This window comes from Bemisia tabaci, chromosome 10 (assembly GCF_918797505.1).
Source record: "Bemisia tabaci chromosome 10, PGI_BMITA_v3".
Taxonomy (NCBI): Eukaryota; Metazoa; Arthropoda; class Insecta; order Hemiptera; family Aleyrodidae; genus Bemisia; species Bemisia tabaci.
This window is the reverse complement of record NC_092802.1, coordinates 41,457,281-41,478,184: the sequence shown is the minus strand read 5'-3', so window position 1 is coordinate 41,478,184 and position 20,904 is coordinate 41,457,281. Positions and strand designations below refer to the sequence as shown.

The 20,904-nt window shown below is 36.3% G+C and overlaps 1 protein-coding gene across 2 annotated transcripts; it reads right to left on the bottom strand.

The window, feature by feature from the left end:
- Window positions 1-87: 87 nt before the first annotated feature.
- LOC109031912 (E3 ubiquitin-protein ligase LRSAM1) lies at window positions 88-20,814 on the bottom strand. Of its 2 annotated transcripts, XM_019043758.2 has the most exons (15): window positions 20,557-20,814; window positions 18,937-19,050; window positions 17,295-17,423; window positions 16,152-16,455; window positions 15,373-15,476; window positions 11,817-11,846; window positions 10,688-10,789; window positions 9,552-9,660; window positions 8,583-8,750; window positions 7,138-7,237; window positions 5,467-5,710; window positions 4,141-4,266; window positions 2,685-2,894; window positions 2,064-2,231; window positions 88-947 (listed from the first exon to the last, which is right to left on the bottom strand). In XM_019043758.2, the coding sequence occupies exons 1-15, from the start codon at window positions 20,638-20,640 to the stop codon at window positions 825-827; spliced, it is 2,115 nt and encodes a 704-aa protein (XP_018899303.2). In that variant the 5' UTR covers window positions 20,641-20,814; the 3' UTR covers window positions 88-824. The 2 variants fall into 2 exon arrangements, with proteins under 2 accessions (XP_018899303.2, XP_018899304.2); XM_019043759.2 differs by lacking the exon at window positions 17,295-17,423.
- Between the last annotated feature and the right edge of the window lie 90 nt (window positions 20,815-20,904).

Here is a 20,904-nt window from a genome sequence, read left to right as displayed (position 1 = left end):
TTAATGACCCCCACTCTTTCTTTATTCAGTACCCAATTGACTCCCAGGAATAAACTTGCGATATTCAGATGAAAAAAAAAGGATATATTAAATGTAACAAGGCATACTTGCGTATATTTTAAAAAACAATAGATATGAGACAATACTGTAATATTGCAGATTAAAAGCGTATTTTTTGGATAAGACAAAGTTAAGCGTTTAGACAAAAAGTTCACTTGCACAGGCAATAAAAATTTTACTGTCATAGTGTCATTGTTAAAATTATCATGTGATCAAGTAATCATTTAATCTCATATTAATCATTACAAAAATTTCCTAAGGCTCCCTTCCAAATTTCAGATTCAATTCTCCATGCCCTAGAAGCAACAACTGTTGAAAAACACTAAATACTAATTCTTCGAAGAAGTAGCAAGAATTGCATAAAAAGAAACTCTATTTAAGTATTTTATTGGATAGAATTAAAGTCTGGAAAAATTTAGATGAAAAAGTGTTTGAAAACTACTACTTTTTTCAATAATTTTTTTTTCAAGATTTTTACTATTTTCAAAATTAAATTTTAATTTAAAATCAGCCAAAAAGGTTCTTATCAAAAGTTATTGCTACTGGACTGCAACTGAAATAGTTATTTTTGATTTTTACAGTTGATATAATCTTCATCAAACAAAATTCAAGGCATTTGATACGTATCTTTGGCATAATTTCTTAATCCTACATGCTTACAATAGTAATAATGAAAAAACTTGAGTAAAAAGATGAATTGTGCAAAAACAGCCTTGGATAAGGTAGGTAACATATGAAAATTTAGGTACATTCATCAGGAGAGTTCAGCTTAAATGGAGTTTGATTTTGCGATGGATGGCTGCTCGACAAAGCGGGCAGCAGCTTAAAGGCACGGTGCAAGTATCACAGCAGCAACAATGGCCGCATTCCATGAACACCACTGAAATCTGAAAACCAAAATTTTGTGAAAATTTCACCAAAATTCCAGGTATATTTGACCAAGATTCAGTTCAAATTTAACCAAAATTTCATTTGAAGGACATAATGTAGAATTCAAAAGGATTGAGAGCCAAATCAGTGTGTCAGCTCTATAGGGAATGAGCTCCAAGTAAAAGTATGATAGCCGCATAGATTTATTTGTCTGTTGAATTCCTTGGCCAGTAAAACTGACATTCATGGCAATGGTTCATTTTTGCCAACGGATCGCTGAACTGGGTGCAAATTTAAGCATTACTACATATGCGTTCTCTTCAAAATTTCATGTAAACTCAATTTGCACAATGAAAATAACTGACATTAATTCCAAACCAAGATATTGACGCTTTTACTTATCGTTGGTTATAAAAAATTTGAACTTACCGTTCAAGAGAAAAACGAGAGTACATATACATGAAACAAATTGCGCATGGTCTCAGCAGGCTACTCAGCAGTGTCCCTGCCCCACCCTGTGTTGTTCGAAGTGTGAACAATCTGCATCAACTGAACGGAAGCATCAATATTGAGATTGTCATATTTTTATACTGTAAAGACTGTCACGAGGTAAAATTTAATGTGCGACTTAACTCAAGTGGATTATTGTTTCTTCTATGAGCGGAAAGTTTGAATTTATGCATCGAAAAACGATAATATCTCGGTTAGGAGTTACTTTCAGTGATTTCCGATGTATAAATTGTGTTTTACATGTTTGAAGAGGAAACATACATCAGAATGCTGAAATTCGTACCTTGTCTACAGTTCCATTCTGCAACACCTGTTGGTAAGAGCCCCTTAACTCCACTATTTCTTGGTAAAACCTTTCAAGTGGCTTCCTGAAAACCCATCAAAGGCGAAAATACAAAACCAGGTATCTCCATTGCAGTGTTTCAAAATTTCCACTCCTATTTTGTTTTTTTGGTTTCGATATGAGCCAACTTAATAGCTTGAAATTTATGCAGAATATTCTAATACAGAAGGAAAATCAAGAGAGTGTTCAAGATATTACGTAGGCTATCAGAGATACCTCGTTTTGTACTTTGGCCATCGCTATGGGAACCACCCTTGGATATTACAATAAAGAGGCTTACCTCTCTCTCGAAGCAGATGATGCACTCATTCATAGGAGGCGCTGATGGAGTGTTGTTAGTCTCGATACTTTCGTCAAGGACAGGTACAACTGGCGATTCAATTTCCAACAAGAAATTTCCTATGGCCTCCAAAACTTTGGCACGATCCGAGCCAAGAACAACACCACTCTGAAAAACCAAAATTCAACAGGTAAACACTCGAGGTCGTGGAGGGCAAAGCAAAATGAGATGGTCAAAGAACTACGCGCGGAATGCCGAGAAATTCGGCGCCAAAAAAAAATCGTTGGCCGCTTTGTCGAAAAATTTCTCATCTTCCACTGCTTTCACAATAATATTTTTGAATAGACCCCTGGTGTCATCAGATACAACAAGCCAGCAGCAGCTGTCACCAAATATAACAACTAAGTAAAAATCGTCAATATGGCTTAAAACTGCAGTTACGGATATCAAATTTTCTGTTTTCATGCCTTTTCACCCTGAACTCATTTTTAAGCACTTGACTGACAGCAAAAGCTTTTGGCTTTGCTGCTTCACAGTTTGAAGGAAGATAAGCCAAGTATCTTTTCAATGCTACTTATGACAAACATCCAAGTGCCTTATTGATTCAGTGAAAAAACTCACATTTATGAGATCCTGGTCTGAAATTTCTCGAATCACCATAGAGTTGGCACAGTGAGCAACGAATGGAAGACAATGGATTGCGTTGGCCAAGACCAATTGATGGATCAGACGAGCGTCTAGCATCTGTTGTGCTTTCTGCAAGTTTCCTGGCAGTAGCCTCAAAAGGGTTTGGTACTGCTGAAGCCAGTAATCGGGATCATTCGCTAGATTCTTAACATACGTAATTACAAAAATAATAAGTGATGAAAAGAAAAAGTGAAGAAAACGAGGAAAAGTTTTTGTGACCAATGAAACATGGATGAATCGAGACTTAGCAATAAAAAATTTAAAAACAAGTCATAAGAAAATTGTCACTGAACATAGATGAAAAACTCATGAGAAACCCTGCTGGATATTTGCAACACTCTCCATGATTAAAACTCAAGACATCTATAGAAGTAACCCGAAAGTTATGCCAAAGAACAATGTTTTTTTTTTCAATTTTCAGGATGGCCGAATAGACGACATTTTGCAACGTCGAACCACACTCTATTTCTAGCTTGTCTCAGAAACAAAATTAATTCGATCAGTCACCTGATGCAAATAAGTGCTTGTTTGGGTCAGGTAGTGATATTGCTTCTTTATTCCAGAATGAAGTTCAAATAATTTCGATACTATCTGCGAAAAAGCTTCTCTTCATACTAAAACCTTTAAACTCAATATCTCCTCTCTTTTCCTTTTTTTTGGCTCAATCTATTCTCTCTCCACCTCTTACGGGGGACTGATTATTGAAATTAATAGACAAAGCTGTGGATAAAGAAAATGACAGGAAAATTGAGCGATCCTATTGATGGAAACGGGTCGTTGCGATGGAGAAAGGAGGTGGGTAATAGACTAACTAACGGGAACCTACACGAGATCCTGTACTTAGTCCATCATTTTCTCTCTTAGTCTATAGGAACCTCCCGTTTCAACCAATAGGATTGCTCCATTTTCCCTTTGTCTTCTTTGTCTGTTTATTTCTAATTTCAATAATAAGCATGCTAATGGTGGCTTAGTGTGTGATCCATGACCCAATTTCTGGCTTGCAAAGTTGCCTTCTTGGATTTTGAGGCCTCATTTGTGGGTCAATGCTACTAGGGAGACCCATTCTCCCTCAATCCTAAAATTCAATTGATTCAAAATTTAATAAATTAAATCAATTAATCAATTTAGAGTGGAGGAGTTTCATTCCTTAAGGTTGTTTCAAAGTTGCCTACAACATTTTGTTCTGTAGTCCTTGAGATAGAAAAGGCAACCAATTTGTGAGCTAAAACGAGTACATTCATAAAATACAGTTTTAGGTAACTCCATACAGCATTTTTCAAAATAACAGTCATCTAAAAAAAACTTTCTACTTTTAACTCACTTTAAAATGCTATAAGGAGATACATCTGTAGTACAAAGTATTACATGATAGATAAAGCAAGAATCGAACCTTGTTCAAGTGTTGACTCTGCAGTATATTTATTGTGCTCAGCAGTTGCAGTCTCCTTTCATCTCGCTGCTTGAGGAGTTCTTCGAGCAGCTGCGACAGAGCAGCTCGTTCCTTGCATAATTCCACCTGAAAAATGAGAGTAAATTTTGTTGACCACATCTCGAAACAATCTAAAATCATAATTATGCAGGGTGTCTACAAGTCCGGAATTTCCGGAAATAGTACTGAGAAAGTCCGGAAATTTTGCAAGAAAGTCTGGAATTTTTTTCATTCTTGTAACAATTTAAGCGGGAAATTCAAATTTTTGAAATTTTTCGAATTTCGACAGTTGGAGGTATTGAAAAAGTACTGAATTTTTTTTTAACGAGGTACTGAATATCTTGGGAATGTACTGAAAAAGTACTGTAAAAGTACTGATTTTTGGCCAGCCTGTTTTAGTAGACACCCTGGTATAATTCCCTTGGAGTAATTCTGAACTGGAAGTAGGCGATCGTTGAGGGATTGAATATATTTTGCTGGCATACTTGAAATTTTTAAAATGAACAGTACGTGAATGCAATTTGACTGATTCTGCTTAACTTTTTGATGATTGAACTAGGAACTTTCTTTGGAAAATTACTTAATATAATTTCTTGAAATCTTCTTTGATTTTTCTACTCTGTTAGAGGAATAATTTTTGTAAATTTCAAGCTACAATGTTGGCTTGTTCCTCAACAAAAACATAAAAGAGAAGTGAAGATTGTGAAACACTGCAAAGGAAATACGTGGTTTGGCACTTTGGCCATCGATATACAGTTGTATCAAGTTCAGGGGAGTCATGAGTCATTCATGGTGAAAAACATTTTTCTTCAAAAATGGGAAATGTAAATTTATGCATGAACAAACTTTAATATCTTGGTTAAGAGTTACTTTCAGTGATTTTCAGTGTACAAACCGTGTTCTACGTGGAATTCTGAGGAGAGCAGATACATAATGATTGTAGATGGGGACAGATCTTTCTAAATAGAGATCTTATAAAACAATGGGTACACCCAATAGTCAATTGCATAAACTTTAAGCTCACTCACTTGCTTTTCACAAATGTAAGGATAATTCTTTCAGAGCTGCCCACTTTATCCTCAGCTTTATCACGTGGACGGACAAGTCGTGAGGTAGTCGTCAAGATGAGGTTGGAGTGTGCAGCTCCGGAAAAATTGTCCTTAAATTTGTAAGAAGTAAGTGAGCTTAGAGTTTATGTAACTGAGGATTGCATAAATCCAGATATCATGATGCTTGAATTGGCACCTTTTCTGAAGGTCCACTATGAGGTTAGAAATAAAAACTCACGATATTTCCCAGCACTGTTAGCCTTCTTTCTTCAAGTTCAAGCTGCGTAGCCTGGGCAAGTTGTTTTTCTACGCTTTGGATTTCGTGCATGAGTCGGAAGGACTGGACATCAGATTGCTCCAAAAGTGCGCTTACGGCCGACCTTTGAAGATCCTCATTTTGCTCGATTGATTTGATCAGCTCCTTGCACTCTGAGCTCCGATTCTTCATCAGTTCCTCCAAATTTTCATTCATCCGTTCCTCACTTTCAAGTGAGACAAACGAACATCAGTATTAAAAGAAGCGAGAAAAAACACTAATAATTGGTCCGAAATGTATGCAACAAGGTGGTGAAATGGTGCTGGGTCCACACAAATGGTTTTGTGGGGAAAAAAAGTCATAAAATTCGGTTAGAGTCAGAAATGTTTGAGCTCTAATGAGTTCAGATTAGGCAGCTTGCGTTGGAATATTAAGTTGAGGTCACACCGAGAGATCTATAACGTTTTGGATCTTTTTAGACCTCATCAGTAGATCTCACTCGTCGTGAACCCAACTAAGCATCCTGCAAAATCCAAGACGGCATCAAAACGACGTCATGAATATGACACGAGGCATGACACTAAAGTGTGATCCTCACGCCATCTACCGTCGCTACTGAACAACTCTTATAACAAAACAAGGAAACCCCCAAAAAAACTGGTACTCATTAGAGTTCAAAAATTGTTGACTCTAGTTGAAATTATTGGAACTTTTTGGCTATGTTTTCCTCCGGAAATGGTGTGGACCCAGCACCATTTCACCGCCTTACTAAAAGAAGTTAAAATGCCATCAAACCAACAGAAAAAAATGTTTACCTACCGAGCAACAAAAAAAAAAAGTTCCATTCTTAAAGACTCAAAATTTTTATGATAAGAAAGTTGAGAAGGAATGATTCAATAACTTGCAGTTCCTTTGGGGAGGAAATTTTTACAGGAGCCTCCAATTTTGTACTTGATGTTGGCGTCCAACTACTGCTAGTTGATTTACTGTTCATAAAGACTGGCTCATAGGATAATGATTCGTTAACTCAGGCTCTATTTTACTGATAGAAATTCCATTTGGTGCCCAAAAATAAAAGTGCGCATTTGCAATTTTGAGTGGTAATACCTGTGAACATGTTTAATTCAAACAGCAGTTCTCAATTTTCTACCAACCACCTCTTACTGAAAAACTTTATTTGAAATTTTCGATCCTTATACTTCCTGATCCATTTCAAAATGTTCAAAAACTTAAAACAGGAGGTAAAAATGTTTATTAGTAATATATTCCCTGACAGAAAGAAGCAAAGATTCTCATCTAACTTCACTCCATATTTACAAAACTGAAAGAAATGAAAACGAAACAGAGAAAATGAGGTACCAAACTGTGAGCTGGATTTACGAGGAAGACAAGAAAATTAGAAAACTCCCTTTCAAAGTAAAATAAAGGAAACAGTATTGCATTGCAGAATATCAGCCAGTCAGACCAATTTCAACCGATTTCATCAGTCAAAATTCCAACCTTGAAGAGGGGATTACAAGGTCTAGAGACGCATCAGCCTTTACGTTAGTTTATTTTGAGAGTTTGAGTATTTCAATTTTCCGATTCTATTATCTTTTCCTTTAATTCATGTTGGTTACTCAGGATTTGCACTAAGAAGCTCTACCATTTTACCTTTTCATAGATCTGGTTTGCAATTCAGTCATGGCAGCTCGATGATCACAGAATTGTTTCTCTAGTTTGCGTTCTGATACAAGACAGTTGTACATGGCCTCTGAAAGGGACAAAAAAAAATGTCCTTTAGGGTAAGATTAGGGGCAATTTTACAATGGGTCAGTTGCGCTGGTCACAAAATCGTGTTTTGATGCTAGATTCTTGTAGATTGGCCAAAAATATAAAGGTCTGTCCAAACCGAAAATTTCTACGTTCAGTATTAACTGAGATATGGCGCTTTAAAAAATTCGGAATTTAGATTCCACTCAAATCAAATCAAGCGCAAATTTCAGTATATTTTAGGATGGAAGAATTTTTTTGTATAAAACATCAAAAGTAACTTGAATCAAAAGAGGAAGAAACTGTGTACAAGACCAAGCTCTAATCATTTGCCTATCATATTGGTTGATTTCAATGCCTAATTTGGGCAAAGTTGATTGAGGTTTTTTAATGGACAGGAAGCTCTGAATTTAATGTATATAATATAAATACTGAGCATTTACTTCTTACTTCTGAATTTATTTTGAAAGTTTTCAACATTTCTAGCATGGAATTTTCAAAAAAAAAAAAAAAAAAAACATGCTGTAGTGCTTAGATTCTAACCCTTTCTACCTTAGAATCAATCGATCAAATGATGATTCCTTGATTTTAAGACGTTCTTTAAAAAATCTGTGAAATTTATGTCATGCAGGTGCACACTAATATAACTGTAAAAAATTTAAACCTGAAACAATTTGAAATAACTCCTAAAGTATGCTGGTCAACCCGTGGCACAATGGCGATGTTGCATGTGTGAGGAATTTGCGCTTTGACTATTGATTCTTATGTAAAATATCGCAAGAAACACGATGGTGCCACTGGTTTTCTCTGAAATCAACTCCCAAACTCAAAAAAAGCTCTCAAGTTGAGGCCAAAATGGAGGGGATATCCCACGCTATCCTGAGAGTCCACCTCTACATCAAGACAAACTATCCATCCAAAGATAGGGAGCAAATACATTAGCAGGGTTGCCGTGTTTTCAGTTTTAGAGTCCCGAAATAAAGTGGCAGCCCTGTCAATGTATTTGCTCCCTACCTTTGCATGGAGAGTTTGTCTAGATGTAGACGTGGACTCTCAGGATAGCGTGGGATATCCCCTCCATTTTGGCCTCAACTTGAGAGCTTTTTTTGAGCTTTGGAGTTGATTTCAGAGAAAACCAGTGGCACCATCGTGTTTCTCGCAAACTTTTACATAAGAATCATTAGTCAAATCGCAAAAACCTCACACATGCAACATCTCCATTGTATGTACGGTAAAATTGTACAAGAGAATTAATCATTGAACTGAAAATCGTGCAGCAAATCCTCATTCTGCTAAAATTTTAATAAACGACTGAGGATTGAAAAATAAACAGGAGCTAAGCGTACCATAGATAGCTTCCTTGCGATAAAGTTGAGACTTCTCAAAGTGAGTTTTGAGCAATTTTTCTTGTAGTGCTCTATCTTCTTCCTCCAGACGAAGTCTATACTCACTACTGCGCATTTGACTATTCCTCTCGAGAAGTTCTGTGATTACTGCACTAGTGAGTCTCTCCGCTGGAAAAATAAATAGATAAAAAAAAATAGTTGAATAAAGTTAAGGGTCATATCTACATTGAGTTTTAGGAGAAGGGCTATGTACGACAGTGTGGAATCAGTAATATATATTAGACAGGGGCATATGCAATTAAAGGGCGCAGATGGCGCAACGGAGAACTGGAATCAGGAAACAACCCGAGACTCCATGAAACTCATAGCCACATAAGTGTTTGAAGATCCTCCAGAAGGTATGATACACTTGGTCAGAGAAATGTCCTTGTTGACACACTCTAGTAGCATTGGCTGTTAAAAAAAAGTTGAACAATTCTTGAAGTATTTTGCCATCCTGCAAAATGCACCAGTTGAAATTGAAGAGCTGACATTTTTCCAGACTGCCGGAAATCATGCCTTCTTCTCATTTATATTTTGTATAGCTAGAAATTGATACAGATTATTCTGCTGACAGAGGAGAAAAATAAAGGAAGTTTTCAAAAAATTATGTCAACTGATTTTCAAAAAAAAAAAAAAAAAAAAAAAAAAAAAAAAAAAAAAAAAAAAAAAAAAAGCGGAAGTGTAATAGGAAATCTGCAACATTTTGAATGGAGATATATGGTTTTTCACTTAGGCCATAAATGACATGCCCTGTCTGAAATATTAGGCATTCTGGAGAATAGTTTACGATCAGTCTCATTCTGCTGGTACAAGCCATTTTTGAGACAATCATGAAGGTCTTAAAAAAATTAATAGAAGAAAAACTTATTGGAAAAATTGATTGTGGATGCAGGCATCCGACGAACAGGAGAGAAATAAAATACCTACCCTCTTTTAGACATAGCAGTAAGTCTGAGCGTTCTGTTTCTTTCTGCAACTGTAGGTTTTTCATTCGAATCTCCAGTTCGACTTGCTCTTTTGTTATTTCTCGCAGCATCTATAGGATAGAAATAGAGAAAGTTATACGTCATTCAAACCAAAAAAATTGGACAAAGAGATACAAATAACAGAGCCCAAAGCAAAGACAATCTGGGCCTTATTAATTGCATACAACGAAAATTTGAAAAGGATGACAATGTACCATGTAAAATTATCTACATGCGATGTTTCAAAACCATCTTCTATACTTCACTGTATGTATGACTGTATTTCACAATTCACAATGCCCAACTTCCTCTTGAGTTGTGTTTTTTTTTTCTTTTTTTAACAGAGAACTAAATTACTTAATGTCTTGAGACTCCGTCAATTTCTCTTGGATTATGAAAAGTATGATCACAAAATTTCAAGTTTTAGTGTTGCTGTGTTATTTAGTTTTCTGTTTAAAAAATAAAGTATTAAAGAAAACGAGGCAAAGTCTCATGCAGTATGGCTGATTCTAGTTAAATCAGGGTCAAATCATTCAGGATGTTGTAAAGATCCCATACTACCCCTGTAACCCCTAGGGCTTTTGTTCCTTTACAGGGTGATCCTAAAAGTCGTTTCCTTCGATCTAGGATTACTAAAAAAAATTTCAAGTCTTTATCTCAATTTTTTAAAGTATTACAGGGTGAAAATGCTTCAATCATAAATACAGGGTTTCAAAATATTTTAAAACATTACCTGGTGCTGGTGGTGCAGGATTTTTAGATCACCCTGGAGAGCTACATTTGAGCTTTATTTTGCATTAAGGATCCACTATCTCCGCTCATTTTAGAGCCGACTTTTGTGCCATTTGTAACATTGCGCGAAAAGAAGCGTTTACAAGAAAGCAAGAAATAGTGATTTCTTGATGCAAAATAGAGTTCCGTTGAGTCTTCAGGTTCTGAATTGGAGTTTTTGACGAAGAAGACTCTCTGGGATCTAGATGATATGTTGCGAATAGTTTTGCTCATTCATTTGCGGATAGAAAGCATAATGTTGCTATACACTTTGTCAATTTTGAGCACTGGACATAGCTGAGTAAAACTGGACAACATAAAACTTACTTTCTTCCTTTTCTCTTTCTCGCTCAGTAGACACTCTAACTCTGATTGTTTCTGCTTCATTAGCGCTTCTTCAAACGCCACTTTCTCTTTAGCTCTTTCAGTCTGCAACCAAATAAAGAAAATATTTGTCCAACTTTAGACATCAAACTTTAAAACGTGAGCACATAAGAAAAATTCCAGGTTTTGAAAGCAGAGAACTTACTGTGGCAAGCTTGTAAAAAAATTGATTTTTCCAGATTTTTTTGCGACTCTCGTGTATATTGCTGAAGCATTTAAGTTGAAAATTAAATTCTTTTGATAAAAAATAGAGAATTTCTAACACAACTTTACCGTGAAGAGAATTGAGACATGAGCAACTGCCTTGAAGTAGTCATCTAGACCTGCAGGCTGATTGCTGTAACTGATGGATAAAGCAATAGACAAAGATGATGTAAGGAGTATGAAGCAAATCTGTTGGTTGAAATTGGTGGTTTTTATAGACTAAGGGAGTAAATGATCGACTTACTTTAGAGTCTCTCCTGGGTTGCCATCAGTTGGTCTATTACCTACCTCCTTTGTCCATTGCAACCACCCGCTTCCGCCAATAGGATCCCTTCACATTCTTTTTCTGTTCTTTGTCTATTACTTTGTCTAAAGTCTCATCAAGATCAAACAGAGAAAAAAGAGACTCAAATATTATTCCTCAGATATCAGACTCCGATAATTTTGCCACTAACTAACTCCATGTAATTCAGAAACATTATTGCCAAGTTGCTTTCTATTGCATAGTTGCATAGTATGCATAGTATGCATAGTATGCATAGTATGCATAGTATGCATAGTATGCATAGTATGCATAGTTGCATGGTAGCATATAAGTTGATGCATTATTGCTTTCTACCAAAATAAGGATGAATATTCATAGAGAAACAACCTCAAAGGTACTTGTTATTCTTTTTAAAAATACCGTCAGCAGCGCCATTTACTATATCTTGTCATCAGCTGCCAGATGTACACTTTGAAACAAAAATAAGCATTACTCACATATTTGGGGAATTTTTTACTCTCAAAAGTACGTGTTGTACTTTTGAATGCTTGTTTGTACACTTATGGGTTGAAAGGTGCATTGGAAAGAAAGAAACATACTTACTCGGAGTTGTTCTTGTAACTTTAATTTCGCCTGAAAAAAAAAAAGACAGATGCCCTTGGATTAATGTTTCTTGTTCTAGGTCATGGCCTAAACTTTAAAAGACAAGGTAAGAAATAGATCTCACTCAGCAGTAGAGAACCAACGCTATGACTGTGTTGTAAAAATCATCTTTACCAAGAATAAAGCCTAGAACAGCAAATCGTTTTCGTTTTTCTATCAAGAATGTGTCAATTTCAAAGCAAAACGATTGTATGGATTTTATTACTATACATTTGGCATTTTCAAAGTAAAAAAAAATCCACACAATTTTGAAAACACTGTAATTGACTAGGTTCTCTCCTGCTGAATTCAATCCGATTAAAGCACTGAAAGTGACATATCCTCATTAAAATTCCATATACAATACTCTGCGTGTGTTCAAAATGTGTAAAATCAACTTATAAAAAGGTTCTAATTTAAGGTCCAACTTTCCCTCAAAATTTTATTTTGAATTTAGGGGTGAGACAAACTTAATCTTGACCAATACTTGATGTAGAATCAGGAAATATTGGTCGTCAAGCTTAATAGTTAAGCTAAAACCTGAAATTTGACTGTGAAATGTATTATTGCAAGAAAGCTCTGATTACATTTGATTTTCCAAATCTTCGTCTCAAAGATGATGTACAATACTTTACATTAAAAATAGACCGAGATGTTTATAAGAGCATCGTTGAGCACTAAATTACCACATAATTGAAAAAAGTTAGCCCTTTTACACCTTGGAGAACTAAAAAAGTCGAGGAAAAATTGATCCGTTATGAAAGAGATCTAAGGCTTATTTTGCTTGTCTCTTTGACAGTTCTGTCTGTCGAAATCCGCATTGTCTTTCTTGAACACGAGAAGAAGCTTCAAATTCTTGGAATATTGCAATATGAAATGGATCAGAATCATTGAATTTTAAAACTTCAAGTGGGCATACCTATGAAGTGGAGATAAAGCCAGGAAAAGTCTGAGGAATTGCATTCACATAATAATTACACTGGTCAAAATTTTTTGTTTTAGATTCGCCAAACATTTGTCAACTGATACTGAGTAGCTTTTAAGTGCTGATTCTGAGAATGACCTCCGTTTTTCTGGATCAGTTCGATATTCCCCGGGAATATTGGAATTTTCCTTATAAATCTAGATTTTCTAGAAAAGACGATTTTCCGGGGAAATCTGTGCATGATGGAAGAAAACAAGGAATATTCCGATTAATATATATTCCGATTTTGCAGCCTTAGGTAAAACAAAGGAAACCTAGTATTGCACCCCTACAAAAATTTCTTTTCTTTTCTTGATACCAAAGTTTTTCCGGTCCAGTTTCACTTAAATTGATTGTTAAGGTACTCCTAAAGAATTTAAGGCCACCTCCGCTATCTTGGATTTTCGAATTTTGGATATTCAACTGAAAATTTGAGGCCCCCATTTAAAAATACCGTTAGACACCAAATTTCACTTAAATCGGTTGAATAGAACACCTACAGGGCTTAGACAAGCAAGTCTCAGTTTTACCAGTAAATGAGTTGTCCCACTAAGGTGGGACCCAATGGAATGGGACAGAGTGGAAATAAGCTGTTTTTGAAGCTTATTCCTAACAGTAAAGACAATTTTGGTGTTTTTTTTTCACGGAATTTGTAGTAACACATTCTGGTGTATCGGAATAAGATGAGTTTTTGCAAAACTCACACTTCGAAAATATTTTACGTCCTAATATTAGTATGTCTTGATGCTCTATTAGTTACCATGTATCACATTTTGTTTGGCATCCTGAATGGCGTATATTTTGCAGAAAAATTTGCGATTTCACTGTATTTTTGCTATCGATGGCATGTGAACTAGTCAGCCGAAGCAAAAAAAGTCGTTTTTGGAAAAATTTCTACGTTACTGCAATTATTTAGATCTTGTTACATTGTTGCCATGTCTCTCCTGACTGTTGCAGATTGTTGCTGGGGATAATGATTTTAGCACAAGTAAAAGTTATTGATATAATACAATAAAAAAAACCAGACCTATTTTTCTTTCTAAAATCTAAATTTCTTCCATTTCCAGTGCAGTGTTCCCAATTAATCACTCTAGTTGTGCTGCAATATCTGTTTAAAATCCAGAACCAGGTGCAAAGGACCCGCTTTGAGAATTAGGGTAATTTGCACATTGAATATTCTGCTAAATTTTGATTTTAGTCTGAATAATGTAGAAAATAGTGTGTGTTAGTCGACAGTAGTGTGATAAATTAGAAAAAAATGTGATTTGACCATTGTTGTCATATTATAGCGATGAAAACAGCTGGGGACACTGAATTAGACACTTATTTGAAAGCACCCATCTGCCGCTTTAACTGTTGTCAGTCGAATTTAACTTTCTGCTTGTGATAAGACCGAACTGGCAAGAATAAGCCTAAATACATGAGAGGTTGCCTCATTTTCTCCGATGTTTTATTTTTTTTTTTTACAAAAAACTAAGCAATAGAAACTTGACATTTTGTGAGTACATTCTTCATAATCTGAGGAGAATTCACAAAAAGTTTTATGGCGTTAAGAAGTTTAGTTCTTTGTTAAAAGAATGAAACCTAAGAGAAATTAGACAATGCTTAAGGTAGATAAACTACTTTCGGTTAAATCCCACCATTTAATTTAAAAGGAAACTTACAGAGCTCTGTAAAATTTGTCACTTACTTGGGGGAGGACTTGGAGGAAGGGGGGAGGGGGAAGCTCAAGAAAAATGGACATCATCAACCAGAATTAGCCTAACTACATCATGTATTGCCTTATTTCTTCTCAATTTTTTTTGGACAGAAAAACCAAACACATGGAGAAAATGGATTGCTGATTTAACAATTAAATTGTTTAGAAGATATGTCCGACATGTTTCAAATGTACATTTTACAATCGCAGAAAGCTAATTTAACCACATGGGTGGTTAAATTAGCATTTTTTTTGTAAAATCTACATTGACACATGTCGGACACTTCTTTTAACTACAAAATTGTTAGATCAGCACTTTCATTTTTTTTCCGTGCAACATAACATCTTGCGAATTCCTACTAAGCTCCTCTGGATCATAACACATGTCTTCACAAAATTCTAGGCAGAATGTTGCATGGCTTTCAACTAAAAAATAAAATAAAAGAAGGAATCAGGCAACACGAAATTAGGGGCTTGGAGGATAAGGCACATAGGTGTAGTTTTTACTATTTCAAGAAATATGTGTTTGAAGTTTCCAAATAACATGAATCCTTATGGTGCAAAGATAGTTCCAACTGACTTTTTTGTGCGTCAACATTGGAATTTGAGAGCAAATTTTTCATAGAATATGTGTTAAGACTAGTTTTAATTAAAATCATTGATGTCTCAATTTTTTCAGAAACTGCACTTATGCCCCTTGTCCTCCGAGTCCCTTAAATATAGTTAGCCAGCTTCTGGTTAATGTATGTAGTTGGGATTGTTTTTAGTGAAAGTACCTATCCCTCACAGATGATAAGGCAATTTTCATGAAAACTGGCCAAAAATGAATTAACTTTCGAACACTTTGAACGAACCTCCATCTCTTCGTGTTGCAGCAGCACAGGTGAGGGCACGTTTTTTGAGGAATTTTTCAAATGAAGATTTTCGTTTGAGTTTATATCACAGCCTGAATCACATTCTATATAGGTCAGAAAGCAAAACACGATTTCGTGAGTGTGTTGGAATACATTGAGCAAAGATACCAGTAACAAATAAAAGTCACCACATCACATTTAATTTAAATGTGAAAAAAAAAATTTGCTAAGCATGAGCATATGAAATTAGAAGGCGCAGAAAACGCAAGAGGGGAAAAGAAGGGGGGGAGAAAAGAGAGAAGAAATGGAGGAGAGAGAAGACACGGAGAGAAAGTGGACAAAGAGCACATGCAAAAACCACTTACGGCCCCATTAAATTACAAAGCCCCTTTGATGTTTCTAGCCTTCCCATAGATCCATTCTATCTGATGGATGATTCTTTAAATGAAATTCCTGCTTATGCACTTTTCAGCTTGACAGACTTATCTGCAGATATTCCTGTTTCCCAGACAAAGGAGTGTACCTAGCTTTATTGTAACATTGCAAACTTTAATTTCAAAAAATATATTTGTTACAAGATTATGTGCGTACGTAAGTTTCTCTCTAAAAAGTTGACTTCTGCTTGGAGTCGGGAAAAAAAATCTTCCCTCCCCCCTTTTTTTTATTTGAAAATCTTAAAAAATTAAAACTGAGGCGGCAGGTCTGAAAAACTTTTCGTTGAAAATTCTCAACAAGTGTTAAATAAAATTATATACCTTGAGATATATACCGAAAAATACCTTGAGCAAGGAATGACAAAATTCGAGCAGGCCCTTGACGCATAATGTCCTGAGGAGGAAACGTGAAGTCCTGGTTCTGGCTCCAGTTTATTTCAACAAGCACTGTTGCATGATGCAATGATGAAGGCAGTGTCTTCAACTCTGCGTTGTTGCTGACATCAAGTCGTGATAGTTTGGTCAGTCTTCCTATGTTCACTGGCAGTTTTGAAAGCTTGTTCGAAGATAGATTCATATCTTCCAGACTCTTGAGCTCGCAAATCGAATCAGGGAGGCTTGCAAGCTGATTTCGACTTAAATCTAGAATCTTGAAAGAAATGGGACAAGAAGAAGCAAGATTAAAAATAAAAGATAGAGGTATGAAATCATGGAGGATCTGTGACATTTACTATCAATTAGAATTGCTTCCTCCTGTTAATCTACAAAAGATGAAATATTTGACAAATTTTAACAAACAATCTTGATGGACTAACAGGCTGATTATTGAAATTGATAGACAAAGCGATAGACGAAGAAGACATAAGGAGTATGGGGGGATCCTATTGGTTGAAACTGGTGATTCTTACAAACTAGGGGAGAAAATGATGGACTGATGAAGGACTAACTCCATTACCTACCTCCTTTGTCCATTACAACCACCTGCTTCCACCGATAGAATCTCTTCATATCTCTTTAGTCTTCTTTGTCTACAGCTTTGTCTATCAATTTCAATAATAAGCCTTCAGTAGCAAAGAATTTTCGCAGGGCTGTAGTCTAGTATTTCCTGCGTGAAATTTTGTGAGGAGCCAAAAAGTTTCTTATAAAGTTCAAAAAATGATTTTGAGGGGGAGAAAAAGCTAATCAAAATCCGACCGATCAAAAGCTGACGGCTCAGTTGATGTAGTTTCAAAGCATGTCTGAGTATGAGTTCAGCCAACCAGAAAACGCAGTTTCCCCTGCCGAATTGCGTCTTCAGCGCTAGCCAAAAATATTGTTTCAAATGGTTTCCATTTTCGCCATGTTAAAAACGGATATCCTTTGCCACTTACAGTTAAAATGAACCTGAAAAAATTCTTAGGAGCTTAATTCGCCTGGTAGGTACTTTCGGTGAATGAATTAAAAAGAGAGAGTGCAACTAAACAATTGATCAATAGTGTGAAAACTTACTTTTAAATATTGCAATAAAATGATATCAGAAGGCACAATGGTCAATTTGTTGGTGCTTAAAATCAAAGTTTCTAGAAGCTCCAGGTCTTTCATGTTCCCTTTGCTCCCGAATGATGTTAGTTCATTATTCTGAAACAAAATCATCCATCATTCATCATACTCGAAAATACAACAGTTTAAAATACAAAGCACAGACTTAAATGCAATTCTCTCCATCTGCAATGGGACTTCATTTTGCAATTAGAAACTGCGATTACTGGTTCTTCCGTAAAATCACATACAATTTCTGGCTCAATTTAAAAACAACGCGCGACAAGGTGGAAAAATGGTGCTGGGTCCACACCATTTTGCCGGAGAAAACAAAGCCAGGAAGTTCCAAAAATTATAATTTGAGTCAAAAATACATTTTTTTAACTCTAATAGGTACCAGTACAAAACTGAGGGGGGGGGGAGAGTGTTCAGCTCAGGCAGTTTGCATTGGAATATTAAGTTGGAGTTACGGCGAGAGATCTATACCGGTTTTACAAGAGAACGTTGGTGCAGATTCCTTTGAAAATTTTAAGGAATTTGTTCTGTACTATAAGAAAATTCACTGAAATTTGCACAAAAATCCGCACAACCGTTTTCATGTAAAAAATTAAATTTTCCAGTTAAATTTGGCAATGACTGATGTGGCTTGGTTCCTTTCTGTTTAATGCGGTCCAAATATCAATCACCCATGTGCAAAACAATAGCCTGTGTCACACTAACAAAATACTCCATCAAAATGTCAAGGTCAAGTGCTGTGATTGGTATAAGTTATCGAATAAGCCAATCACAACACCTACCCTTGATATTTTGATGGTATTGCTGTTTGCAATATTGCAGACTTCCTATCAAACTTTAGTTTTTTTCTGGTGGAGCTAGTCAATGTAATTTATTGATTTTCCACATCTGTTTGCTGAAAATGTTGCAAAAATACCAAGCTATGAAGTTGGCTTGTTTCTCTTTGAAAAATTAAAAAGAAGCAGAAATTTTGAAACACTGCAACGGAGATGGAGGATTTCACTATTGGGCCATTGGTAGAATCCACACCAAATAAATTTACTCACTTTTAAATTGCGACAGAAGATCAGCCATCTTGCCTCCTGCATTTACTTTACGTGTAAAAGTGATGACAGAGGATCTTCTGTTGCAGTCTACAAATGCGTGAACTTATTTGGACCGCAAACAGAAAGGAACCAGGTCACATCAACTACTGCCTTTAAACGGGCAATTTAATTTTCTACATGAAAACGGTTGTACAGATTTTTGTGCAAATTTCAGTGAATTTCCTCAATATTACGAGGCAGATTCCTTAAAATTTTCAAAGGTATCCGCACAAACGCTCTCTCATAAAAAATTAAAGTGATCAGTTAAATTTGACAATAACTGATGTGGCTTGGTTCCTTTTTGTTAAACGTGGTCCAATTGCAAGGTCTCTCTTGGGTTGCCATTAGTTAGTCTATTACTTAGCTTCCTCAACCATTGCAGCCATTGGCTTCCACCAAAATGATAGCACCAATTTCCTTTTGACTTCTTCGTCTTTCACTTTGAATTATGAGCCTACTCAAGACACTAATAGCAACTTAATAGCTACTGAAAATGAAGCTTAGGTAGGTACTTGTAAAAAGAGAGCTGATTTTCTCAGGACAGCAACAAACTTAAAAACAGCCGATGGCACAGTCTCAAGTCCACATCCACTTAGATCAAATGTGGGTTCTGGATCTGACTTGGCCTGAAAAATTGAAACAAACACACATCGTGTTAGAATGAATATCTCATGGAAACTGTTAACTCTCACATTTTTCTGCTCACTAAGACAAGAACTTAATTTTATCATTGACTTCAAAAGCTCTTGTCACAATTACGGTTGATTTCAATCATGTCGATATTATACCATGATTCTAGGGTTGTGGTCCATTCAGTTGTGGCGCTGTTTCACAAAATTAGAGAAATGTATTTTCACCGAGGACAGGTCAATTGCTGGGCCAAGTATGTAGGTACTTTAATTTGTTTATCTGCTAGGACCTTGTCAACAGTGTGGTTGTGGAAAAATTGTCTTCGCCAACCGGATGAGCAATTTAAAGCAACTAGGGACAGGGATATGACAGGGGACAGGGCAGTGGCGTAGGAAGGGGGGGGCCAGGGGGGGCCTGGCCCCCCCCAAAATTGGAAATAGTATCATCTGGCCCCCCAGAAATTCTGGATGGTGCAAAAACACCATCTTTAATCGTTAAAAGTGAGAAAATAAATGGAATAACCTGTTGAATGCAACAATTTCAAAGTATTTTAACCTTAAATGCATAAAACTGGGTGAATTTTATGCAGAAATTGAAGGAAGATTAACGCCACAAGTGCCTCGAGATGCGCTCAAATAGAGTTAAAATTTCAAAAATTTTCCGGGGCAGGCCCCCCGGACCCACCGCTGACCTGGGGGGTATTCCATACCCCCCAGACCCCCCGGTGGTGGGGGGCCAGGCCCCCCCCAGCAAATTGGCCTAGCTACGCCTATGGGACAGGGACTCGTCTGATATGATCTCTTTTGTTTCTGTCATAAATAGTATATGTTTTACTACTTTAGCCGCACAAGGCTAGAACTCTTGGTGAGTTTTTTTGTAGTGGCTTTAACTTAATTACTGTATTATGTATTTTCTTTATTAATAAATGAAATCTGAATCTGATCTGGATGGGGTCATGAGATTAGTCAGCTTTATCAGTTGTTCTTTTCGTTGTTTGGTATCCACGAGAAATTGTAAAGGCACCTCACGAATGGCCGATAGTTTGCAACTGACACAGCCAGACATACACACGACAGAGGACAACTAATAAAGCTGACCAATCACATAACTCAATTTTAGCATTTGTCTACTAATACTTGTCTTGTCTGCTTAATCTTGTCTGATACAAGACCAATCCACACAGGTCAGCCATTCCCGTGGACGAGTTTTGGTACTCTACTGCGCAGTGACGTACTATTGAGTGCTTGCAATGTATTTCTTATGGGAGCACCCATTGTGACGTACTATTGAGTGCAGCCGAGTTAGGGCCGGGCGGGGAAGTGGCTTTCAAAAAGATGCGCAATGACTGACCGGTGTGGATTGGTCTTGGTCTGATACAATCACAAAATTTCAACGATCAGTTGCTGGTGTTCCTTCATGGCAAGAAGTCCATGTCAATTTTATATTCCCATTTACGGTTAATTTTTTCAAGAAAATTATGGAATATTCCTGAGCTCCCTTACCAGACAGAATTTTCTCTCGAACATCGCTTTGAATTCGTCTTTCTTCCTCCTACTTTGTCTGGAACTTTTCCCGAAGAAACTCATCGTCGAGTATTTGCATAATGCACATGACACTACCTCAGAGTGAAAAATTGATATTCACCGTAAAATGGAAACAAACCGTTAAGAATCATGATCCTTTCAAAGGACTGAAATTGAAATAACTTCCTAACTTGTAACTTCGCAATTGCAGTTTGTTTGTTATGTTATCTGTTATCATTAGTAGCGTAAATCAATTTCGACTATCAATTAATCGATTAATCGAGTGGTCGGACGTCTTGAGAAGGATCTTACCGCGCCACAACTGCT

Bases quoted from the DNA above. Each gene is read 5' to 3' on its own strand.
- LOC109031912 (XM_019043758.2), bottom strand. From the start codon at position 20,640: ATGAGTTTCTTCGGGAAAAGTTCCAGACAAAGTAGGAGGAAGAAAGAC. The intron at 16,456-17,294 runs GTAAGTTTTCAC...ATTTCTTTCAAG, and splicing joins TTTTATTGCAATATTTAAAA to ATTCTAGATTTAAGTCGAAA. The intron at 4,267-5,466 runs GTGAGTTTTTAT...CTCATTTTTCAG, and splicing joins TAACAGTGCTGGGAAATATC to GTGGAATTATGCAAGGAACG.